Source organism: Mirounga leonina, unplaced genomic scaffold (assembly GCF_011800145.1).
Source record: "Mirounga leonina isolate KUSES-001 unplaced genomic scaffold, KU_Mleo_1.0 Mir_82, whole genome shotgun sequence".
NCBI lineage: Eukaryota > Metazoa > Chordata > Mammalia > Carnivora > Phocidae > Mirounga > Mirounga leonina.
Genome location: NW_023270825.1, coordinates 11333868 through 11345136, shown reverse-complemented (window position 1 = coordinate 11345136; position 11269 = coordinate 11333868). Strand labels below are relative to the sequence as shown.

General features: G+C 55.7%; 1 protein-coding gene across 1 annotated transcript in view; it reads left to right on the top strand.

Moving 5' to 3' along the window:
- Nucleotides 1–2337: 2337 nt before the first annotated feature.
- Nucleotides 2338–11269, top strand: part of RIN3 (Ras and Rab interactor 3) — a 124549-nt gene continuing 115617 nt past the window's right edge. The window contains exon 1 of the mRNA XM_034993058.1: nt 2338–2652. Coding sequence (XP_034848949.1) covers nt 2609–2652 — 44 coding nt within the window. The 5' untranslated portion in view covers nt 2338–2608. The remainder of the gene's footprint in view (nt 2653–11269) is intronic.

Here is an 11269-nt window from a genome sequence, read left to right as displayed (position 1 = left end):
ATGGCCTCCCGGAGGCTGTATTTTAAAAATAAAATAACAGTTTAATTGAGATAGAAGTCACATACCATACAATTCACCCGCTTCAAGTGTATAATTCACTGGTTTTTAGTTTGACCACAAAATTGTGCAACCATCACCATAGTCGATATTAGAACATTTTCTTCACGGCCCCCCTCCCAAAAGACCCGTGTAGACACTAGCAGTCATTCCCCCCTCCAAACCTTTGGCAACCACCAGTTGACTTTCTTTCTCTATGGATTTGCCGATTCTGGACATTTTATATAAATGGAATCCCACAGTATGTGGTCCTGTGAAGGATAGCAGGGTTCTTGTCTCTTGGAGTCGAAGAATGAATCTCAGGGACACAAAAGGGTGAAGTGAAGTGAAAGTTTATTAGGTGAAGGTGAGAACAGAAAGGACAGAAAAAAGCTCTCTAGAGTGAGAGGGGTCCCCAACGGGTTGCCCCTGGGGGCTTTTCTTGGCAGTCTTCTGATGAGAACTGACCAGGAAGCTTGTGGCCTTGAGATTCTGGTGCCATCTTAGGTTGAGCAAAGATTATTGATGACATCCTTAATGGCTCACTGCTCGGAGGTCTGGTCATTTTCTGTGATTACAATGTAGCTGCCCCAAAATATACTCCCTAACATGCAGGGCCAGGTGGTCTGGTTTGTTCCCTTTATCTCTGGTTTTGTCTGCCTCAGCATTTCCCCACATTTGGGGTTTCTGTGAGCCTGGTCCCATAGCCCCCTGCAGTGAGCCCAGTCAGAGGAGTCAGGAGCCTCCTCTCTCTCTCCCTGCCTACACCTTAACCCTTTCCGTACTCAGTACTCTGAAACTGGCTTCTTCTGGGGAGGATCTTTGCCAGGTTCATCCACGTATCAGTACTGAATTCCTTTTTATGGCCTACTAATATGCCATGGCACGGATAGACCATGTTTTGTTTTACCCACTCATCAGCTGATGGGCAGTTAGACTGTTTCCGCTTTTTCATTGACATGAACAATACTGCCATGAACATTCACGCACGAGCTTCCGTGAGAACACATGTGTTTGTTTCCATGGAACTGCTGTATCATATGGTAACTCTAGGTTTCACCTTTTGAGGAACTGCCAGACGGATTTCCAAAGTGGCTGCACCATCTTAAGTTCCCACCAGGAGGCTGCACTTAGTTTCCTGCATAGAGCTTCTTTCCTCTCTAATTTCTGCCAGGCTGATTTGGTGGAAATGTCAGGAAAGGTGGGGAGGGAGGCATGAGGGGAGCAGCAGGGCAGAGGCATGGAGGGCAAAGAGTCTTCTTGATGCTTGTACCCAGAGCCCTGGGCCTCAGTCCTGTCTGCACGCAGCTTGCGGTGTGGCCTCGGGCAAGTCTCGTCCTCTCTTTACGGCTCAGTTTCCTTACCTGTAGAATGAGGGCGTTAGACCAGTGGGTCTCAACTGGGGACATCTGGCAAAGGCTGGAGACATTTTTGGTTGTTACAGTGGACAGGTGATGCTCCAGATATCCAGTGCGTGGAGGTCAGGGATGCTGCCAAACATCTTACTATGCACAGGGCGGCCCCCATAACAAAGAATTACCTGGGCCCAAATGTCGATAGTGCGCGGGGGTCTGCGGGATCCTGGGGAGAAGCCCTGCCTGCATGAGACAGAGGTGGCCCTGTAAGGTCCACCAGTCCTGTGCAGTCACTGTGAAATGCTCTGAGGGCAGTTAGGGTTCAGGAGGCATTTGTGAGTGCCCAGGCACTTAGAAGAGAGGCCTCCTGTCGCACAGGACTTGCTGTGGCTGTCGTATCTGTGTGAGCTCACTGGCTTTCCCACTCTGATCCCAGGCAGGTGTGGTACCCAGGACAGGTGAATTGCATGCCTGGCTTGATAGATGAGCAGACTACCTTGTGAAGTAGTGAGTTCACCGTCAGTGGAGGCATCCAACAGGAAGCTCCGTGGTCACCTGTCAGGGAGGTGGAGGAGGCGACCCGCCTCTGGTCCGGGGCTGCCCCGGAGCGAGTGTCAGGCTCCTGCAGGCGGGAGGCAAGGCTGTGGCTCCCTGCGGGGCGACAGAGGGCTCCGCGCCCAGAGCCCTTGGCTGCCCCACCTGCCGGTCGGCGGCCGAGCAGGCTGCAGCCCGCAGCGCCTTCCTTCCCACGCGACGCTTCGCCCTGTCGGAGACTTCTCCCGAAGTTTCCCTCCCGGCGCTCCGGGAGCCGCCCGGGCCGCAGCCCCAGCGCGAGGAGGCGGCTTCACGCCGCTGGACGCCCGCCGCCAGGCCCGGCCCCGGGGGGGCGCGGCCGCCGGCTTCCGTGTGGCCCAGGGGGGCTCCGGGCGGCCGCCGCCGCCGCCAGGCTTCTGACAAAACCCCCTTGACCACCAAGGCCAGCCTCTTCCTGAAAGCCCCGCTCGCTCCGATACAGGAAGTGGAAGCGAGCAAGCGCCCGAGAGCGCGGCGGCGGCGGCGGCGGCGGCGGCTTCCCACTCGGCGCGGGGCTGGCGGCGGCGCCCGGCCGGGCCCTTCCCGAGGGCCAGCGCCAGGGCCATGCGGGCGCCCGGGCCACGGCGGCCCGCGCCGCCTGGCGCCTGAGCCCCTGCGTCCACCGTCCCGGAGCTGCCGGCGGCATGATCCGACGGGCCGGAGCGCCCGCGCGCGGGGACCCCGCGGGGTAAGTCCGGGGCGGGCGCCCCTCCGCTTCCCCGCCCCCGGGAGTGCTCGCAGCTCCGGGAGCGGCCCCCCGGCCAACCCGGCCTCGGGGCGTCGGGTGAGACCGAGCGCCTCCCCAAGGCCGGGCTCCCGTTCTGCGCGGACCGGGGCCGCGCTGGTGGCTGCAGGACCCGGGGACTTGGCTAAACTTTGAAGCCCAGACGTCACTGCTCCCTGGAAAGGACAGCCGGCACGCTCGGCGGCTAGGCGGCCAGGCGGGCGGGTGCTGGAAGGGCGTCTCTACCTGTCAGAGCCGGGGCGGAGGGACTGCGTGGACGTGGCCCCTTTCCCGGTCTCCTGTCCCGCCTGAACTGCAGAAGCGACCGCTTGGGGTGCGGATCCCGTCGGCCTCCCGCACCCGCCGCTCCGCCTGCGCCCCCGCGCGCGTCCTGGGACGCTGAAGCCCAGCCGGGCGTGGGGTGGGGGGCCGGGGTCCCCGTAACTTCGGGCGCTCGCCGCCAGGCAGCTGACCGGTCCGCCTAGACCGCGGACCCACCGGGATCCCCTCCCCTGTCCCTCAGGCGGGTCCGGGGTCGGTGATCTTTGGACCGGCCTTTGTCGAGCCTGGTGCTTGGGGAGGGTCCAGGGCGCACGGGCTGCGCGGGGCTCTGCGGGATCCCGGGGAGAGGGCGCACAGCTTGGCGTGCGTGAAGCTGAACTTCTTTTTGGGAAGTTTGGGAACTGGCTTTCAGGAGCGGTCTCTGGTGCCTCGTTTTAGGTCCCCCTCCTCCACCTAAGAACCCGAAGCTGCTTCTGGACATTGCTAAGGGCTGCGGTCTGGGGAGAAGGTTCCCTCGCCCTGCCCTGCCCAGCCCGGCGGGCGTCCCGGGGAAACTTTAGGGGGTACAAGAGGCTCCAATTACGGAGGCAGATTCTTGGGAAAGCCTCTTAGAACCTTCTGGGTGCCGAGGTTTATGGGCGCCCCCACCCCCACCCCCAGAGCTGCCATTTCTGGCTTTTTGGTCTAAAAATCCCGGGCCTACTTCTGCGATGGACACCCAGCTGCTGCCTGGCCTAGCTTCATGACCTCAGCTCCCAGGGCCTCAGTTCTCTACTCTGTAAAGCAAGAGGAATGGGCTGATCTTGTGCAGTCCTGGATTGGGGGACAGCTGGAGGTGACCGGTTCGCACTCTGGTGGGAGGGGTGGCATGGAGGGCCCTTAAACTCTACTGCATCTGAATGCCTCCCTCCTCCCTCTTCTCCCATCGCTGCCCCTCCCCGGAAATTCTGCCTGGATGCTTTCCCTTGGAAATGACCTCTGCAAAGACAAATGTCATCCGGTGGGAAGAATTGGAAATTATGTTGGGGAAGGGGCCCCTTAGGGGCAAGTGTCTACCACATCCAGTATTGCAGGGAGGAACTAGGAGGAGTTTCCCAGGGAGGAAGGGGAGGTGGGGGGCCAGGGTCCTGACCTCTCCAGCTTCCCTTTCCCCACCCCCCCACCCCCCAGGAATGACCTTGCCTCGCCCACTTCCTCTTGCCTTTCTTTGTTCACTACTGGGTCAGTTACTTAAGCTCTCGATGCCTCAGTTTACTTATCTATAAAATGAAGATGAGTAATAGTAACTGCCCTCACACAGTCGTTTTAAGGATTAAATGAGATAATGCATAAAGAGTTTTGCACATTGGAGCGCCTGGGTGGCTCATTTGGTTGAGCATCTGCTTCTTGATTTTGGCCCAGGTCCTGATCTCAGGGTCCCAGGATGGAGCCCTGGGTCAGCCCTGCCTGGGGCTCCCCGCTGAGTGGGGAGTCTGCTTGAGATTCTTTCCCTTTGCTCCTCCCCCTGCTTGTGCATTCTCTTGCTCTCTCTCTAAAAATAAATAAATCTTAAAAAAAAAAAAAAAGTTTTGCACATTTGCCTATAAACTCTTAATAGTTGTTTTTGATAATAGTAGTTATCTCTGTTTACTAGCTATTTAGCCTTGGACAAGAGACCTGGCCTTTGCCTCATTCATAAATTGGGGATAATAATAACACCCGCTTCATAGGATTGCTATGAGGTTTGAATGAGTTACTATTTAAGCAGCTGCCTATGGGCAGCTAAGGGTTAACACCAGCTCAGGCCTGCTTAGAACAGTGAGGGCACATTCTAAGGAATATTGGTTTGTTGCTAAAAACACTTTATTTAAGAGGACCTTTTGTGTTGGAAGGGTTCCTAAATAGTATCTCACTGAACCTTGGGCCTGGTACAGGAATCCCTTTGACAACATTCCTGGAAGGTACTTGCATACCTCCCGGGACAGGGAACTTGCCACCACTGTGGCAGTCCTTCTAACAGGCACATACCTAAGCAAGAAATTCCTGAACTTGAGTCGCGGTCTGCCTCCCACTAACTGCTACCATATGAGACCCTGTTCTCCCCTCGGGAGCCCCGTCCTTCTTGACTCTCCAGTCCTATAAGGCAGTTCTCAGGTGCACCCCCACACATCCCCTGTTCCCTGGGCTGCACCTCCACCTGTGTTCCAGCCCAAAGATGATGAGGAGTAGTCATTTACGACTCCTCACCCCCAGGCCACCCCCAGACCCTGCTGACCACTCAGGGCTGAGATCTGAGTCCTAGGCTGAGGATTCTTCTTTCCGCTTGGCTTCCAAAAGCCCCCTCCTTCTCACTGGCCGGAGATGACGTTCAGACAGCCAGGGGAATGCCTGCTACCCTCATCCCCCTGGGAGCTAGGATGGTGTCACTTGGGTGTCAGCCCCCTGGAAGAGGAGTGTGAGGATCTTGGCAGCTAAGCTCTATCTACTTCTTGTTGAAAATGTCAGCCGGGGAGAAAGAAAAGGCAGACAGGCTGCCCAGTATCCTCAGTGCATATACTTTTTCTCCTTCTGTTCGACAAATAGTGTCTGCATTGGGAGGAGGGGGGCAGCATTAAAGCAAGCCCCTGCCTGCTTGCAGCTGATGTTCTCAGAAGAAACAGAAAATCAGGGTAAAGGGTGTGGGGACCCCAGAGGGGCTGTTCTGGAGCAGGTGGTCTGGGAAGGCTACTCCAAGGAGGTGGCATTTGGGAGAGGCCCGGGGGAAGTGGGAGAGTAAGGCAAGTCCCTGGGGGATGCTGCTGGCATGTCGGGAACCTCGAGGCCCGGGAACCTGGAGTGTGGATATGAGGACAGAAGGTGGTCTGGTGGGGTAATGGCTTTGCAGAGTGCTGGGGGCCACAGGTGGGGTTTGCACAGATGGGCCTTATTGCAGACAGACTGTAGGGGGAACAGAGTCAGGGAAACTGCAGGGAAGGAAGCTCTTCTGTAGGCAGGAGAGAGGGCTGTGGGCTGGGCGGCTGGGCAGTGAGGGAAGAAGCCGGAGCCGCAGGATCTGCTGATGAATTGGAGGTGAGGTGCGAGCGGGAGAGGCGTTGAGGATATCTCTGGCGAAGCTGTGACCTGCCGAGAGGCCAGGTGTCAAATTGTGCAGGGGTCACTGAGGACGTGGACACTCAGAGCCCACACTTTTATATGTCCGGTAAATTGAGAGTCTGCTTAAGATTTTATTTGAAAAAGGATTCCACTCTTGGATCTAATCCAATCCCCTAATTTGACAAGGGAAAAGAGTCCCAGAAAGAGGAAGTGACTTAGCCAAGGTCTTAGGAGCTGGAGGTGGGGCTGGGCCTAGAAATCGGGTCTCCTGAGCCTCGAGCCTGCAAGGGGCTGCCTGGGCCAAGCCCCGGAGAGCCCTGGATTTCTGCCTCATGACTGACATAATGCAGGGGTCCTGCTGAACCCCTTGAGAGTCCCTCAGGCACTCTAGGCTCTAAGACTGGAGGTTCTTCTAGGCTGGGGCCTACCCAGAGCAGTGATGGATTCAGGGTTCCAGATCCCAGCTTCAGCTCTGCTCACTGACCTGGGCTTCCTTGTTTCCTTGCTTTCAGGGGCTAAGCTCCCAGGTGGTCCTTGCTGGCGCTCAGCTGGGAAACCCACTCCCCTCTAGACACTAAAAGAGGCTCAAGCCTGCCCTTCTGGGCCCTGAGAAGCCCCAGTGCACCAGCTAGGAAGCATGTAGGGGGTGGGGGCTCAGGGTCTGCTTGGGACAGGGGGGTGCCCGCACATTTGTCCCCGAGACCCCCCCTTCTCATCTCCCCTACCACGTGACAGGACCCATCCTGGGCCTGGGTCCCTGTGTAGTGATCTTTACTGAAGTTGAAAACATTGAAAGCTGAAATTCTTCATTAAAATGAAGACACCTGCATTTTAATCCAGGAGATAAGAAATAAAAGATGGAGACCCACCCAAAACTAGGTATGATATTTGAAGGGGAGACCCACCCCGGTCCCCTCACTGCAGTCTCAGGCCTCCCTGGAGCTCCATTTTATAGACAGGCATCTGAGCTGGCCTGCAGTGACTCCCAGCCAAGGAGCCAGAGCGGAGAGAAGGGAGGGATGTTGATAGACGGCCACAAACTCTGTCCTTCCCATCCCATCACAGATTCCATCTGTCCCTTGAGTGAGGGTCGTCCCCAGTTCGTGCCATCCAGGCAATGACAAATGAGCAGACCTGTGTAGGCAGCATTGAAGAGGGAGGCCAGGTTTGAAGAGGAGAAGTGTCTGAGCAAAGCTTAGAGGTGGGAAAGTTTAGGGGGGGCTCTCTGTGGGGAGGCTCTACCCCTCGGTTATCAGAACAGGGGAGGTAAGTCTTGACTGGGAGACAAGGGAAACGGCCTGGCGTAGGAAGGGGGCCCATCCCCAGGGCCTGGGTTACTCTAGGGGTTTGAAGCACCTGTATGCCCAGAAAGAGCCCTAACCTGGGGGAAGCAACTCAGAATAGTCCCAGACTTCCTGTTTGCCCCCAGCTGTCTGCCCCCATTCAGGAGTCACCTTCAGAAGGGAGTGAGGGCCCAGGAGTCATCTTGTCCTTGGCAAGTTGGCTTAGAGACAGTGAGTGCTCTGGTGGCCAGCTCTAGAACTTTTGGCTCTACAACTATTACCCAGTGACTTTTCTAAACTGTATATCTCCCCTTGATCTCATCCTACCGCCCAATGGTTCTTGCTGCTAGAGACTGAAGACAGCCACCCAGCCACGCTGAGGTCCCTAGGCTGGGTGGGGAAAACAACATGACACCCATAATGCCTAATCACCATTAGATGCCAAGGACTCCCTGTCCTCCATACCCCATTCCAGTCCTGCATGAAGCCAATGCACAGCTTATACTTTTTCTGTCCTCCCTGACATGGACAGCTACCATAGCCTCCTGCCTTTGCCCACAAAGTTTCGTCCTGCTGGGATGCTGCCACTTCCTCCATGAAGCCTTCCAGCCACACAGCTCTTGGACATTTCTCCTTTTTGAATACTCAAAACACTTTTTGCATGAACTACTTATCTACCTAGCAAGACACCAAAACCCCTTTGATGTCACATCTTCTTGTTTCGATTACAGACTTCCAAATAAAAGGGATTACATCTTTTACTTCCAGATCTTTCTGTCCTGCACAGAGCTGGCACTCCATAAATGCTCGGGGACACTGATATACTGAACAGGATTCTAAAACTTGCCTTGCAGCCTTCTCTTTTGTGTCCTGAAGCACCTGACCTTCTGGAACTATTTGTTAAGGCAGTGCAGAGCTCAGAGTGGGGCCCAGGACTGGGAGGTCAGGAGCCCAACTCCCCTTCTGCAGCAGGTGGTGACCCCCTGAGGCCACCAGTTTGGAACAAGATTGTAGGGACCCTGTGTAGCCCCCAATCTCTTTATCTTATCCTCCTCAGCTGGGCTCCCCTAATTCTAGCTGCATTCCCTTGCTTCCAGAGGAGAGAGGGCGGGAGAAGCTGAAGCCAGCTCTGGATCACCAATAGATACTGCATCCTCAGCAAAAAGGCTGGAGTTAGCTGGGTGTACAGGTTTTGGGGGCCCCAGGCTGGGTCACTGGGTCCCAGGTGCAGGTCTGTGGTCCATGGAGAAACTAGGAAAATCGGGTTGTGGTGGTGGTGGTATGTCTGTGTGTGTGTGTGTGTGTGTGTATCAGCCAAGATTGCCAAACCATCTCTTCCTGGGCAGAACTGTCTTTTATTCTGAGATTAGGGTTTGTTTGTTTGTTTTTGCCACATAAAGCCTCCTTTCTTCTATGAAATGACAGGGTAAATTAATGGTGATTGTTAGTCTTTCATGTCTTTACGGCAAAATAAAAGATTGCGGAAGGAAAGGCTGAGCAGTGCTGCTCTAGTCGTTTCAGTGGGATTTATCCCTTTTGTGCCCCCTTCACGTCCACTTCCGCCCCACCACGCCTGGCAGTCAGAAAGTCCAGCTAATTGTATTGTCCTCTGCTGATCTGGAAGATGTTTGGGGGCTTGCACGCTGCCGGACGTCGGTGGGGCTGGCGGATGTCTCTAGGGTCCCGTCCCTGTGGTGATTTGGGAGCATACTCTAGGAGGCAAGTCTCTAACTCTCTCTGGGCACCGTTTTCCCCGTCTGAGAAATGAACCCAGTGATCTCTAGGTCCCTGCTTGGTCCGATGTTCAGGGATTGCCCGAATACTAGCTGAAAGGCAGCAGAAGCTGGCGGGATTGATGTGCCAGCTGGAGATAACTAGCCTTTCTTCCTTCTGACGGCTGGAAGGCAGCCTGTGGAACATTCTAGAACATATGGGTACACTTTCATACGAAACAAAGACCCAGAAAGGAGACTTCTGGGTCATCACCCTGACCCAAGTGCCTGGAAGGAAATGCTTTTTCACTCCTGTGGGTTTATTTTTGAAAAGCCATTTTTAAAAAAGTGCATCGGTTTTGGAAGCCCACTTTGGGGCTGGGCCCCTGGTCTCCTGGTAGGACTTGCTGGCTGGACGGTGGGTCGGACAGGTCACGTTGGGGTGGCGTCTCTGAGCGTGACTGGATTCGTGAGGTGGCGCCGGCTCTCGCCATTTTGTGTACGAGCTGAGGCAATGCTGAGGGGGTCGCAGGCAGCCTCATGTCACAGAGCTCCTGGTGGGAAGGCTGTCCTGTCAGGGGTTGAGAGGGATGAGGCCCTGAGAGAGGGGGCTCCCCGCGGGGCAGGCCAGATAGCAGGCCCAGTGCTGCCCTGAGGTGGCCAGCCCGTCCCTGTGCGGGCGGGGCTGCAGGTGACAACAGTGTGCCTCCCCTGCACCCCCCACCCCCACACAGTGGTGGACAGTGAACCCAGGCCCTTCCCTCCGTCAGCGGGGCCTGGAAGGAGGAAAAAGCGCTCGGTGGGTACAGAGGAACCCTCCCCTCTGCCTAAGTGTCCATAGGGCAGTGGGGGCCGGGGGGGGCCTTACTAACTCCGTACCTGTGTGGCTGTCAGCCTCTGCCTCTGACAGAAGAATCTGGAAGCCACCATTATGGCCGCCGCCGCCGGCTTTCCCCACCTGCTGCCTCAGGCCCATCTCCTGTCCGCGGCCGGTGGAGCTTGAGGAGGCTGCCCCAGTGGCTAAAACAGCTCTGGTGGTCGAAACTTCTGGCGGTCAGAAGCAACTCTGGCGGTCAGCAGAGCTCCTTGCCCCCATCTTGCCGGTAATTCCTGGGAGCGCTCCTACCCCAGTCTGTACTTGTTTGAAGGAACGAACCAGCCTGCTGTGAAATGTCAGTTCCCTTTCAAAAGAAACGGCCTAGAGAGCGGTTGTGGTCAAGGCCTGTTGCTGGTATGTGCTCTGCGGCAGCGACACACACTCAGGCCACATCCTAGGGGCCAAGGGCACCAGCCCCGGGGCCGGGCCCCGCTGCACCCTCCGTCCTGGTACCAGGCAGAGAGACGGTTCCCCCAGAGCCTGGCTCCACCCACAAAGCTGGAGCCCAGGGGAGGTAAAGATTCTAGGAGAGGGGGGCCAGGGTGGGGATCTTTGAGCCAAACGGTGAGAGGCTGCCCTGGAGGGGGCCATCCTAGGGGGCACTTCCCCCCCATGAAGGTGGCCCCCATTTCCTCACTGACTCTGGGATCTTTGTCAAAGCCACGAAATTTGTATCCCTAATTAAGAGATGAGACCTGAGCTGTCAGCACCAACCCAACTCCTTGATTGACATTTGAGAGGCGACACCAGGGCTGATGAAAAAGCCTGTTTTCTCAAGATGGACAGAGGAGAGAGGGGGGATGGAGAGGGACAGCCCGGGAGGAGGAAAGGGGACCACATCGGTGCAGAGAAGCCTTCTCCTTCCGCACAGGTGTCCCAGAGCTAAATTATTCCCTGGGTCCATAAGTGTAAAATAAAGAAATAAAGGACTCTGCATCTGAAATTCACAATCTGATGATCTCTGGCTAAAGGAGCAAGCTGTCAAGAAGGAACTCACCAGGGACCTTTCTCTCCAGCCTCCAAGTCTCCAGCTTCCTTAATCTCAATCGATATCAGATGGATACTGTAAATTTCTCTAGGGATATTGCAATTCAAAGCAAGGATTTAGCTTTCTGCAGATGGCATCTGATGATAGCATTTATTCATTTACTATGCTTGCTTCTTTCTGTTCTTGACATTTTTGACAGTGCATCCATCTAAAATATATTCAGAGATTCTTTTCTAGACTAATATCTTCTTTATCCATCCTTACCCATCTATCCATCCATTCATCCATCCATACACTCATCCACACCTCCTCCCATCCATCCACCCATCCTCCCATCCATCCTCCTATCCACCCACCCATCCTCCCA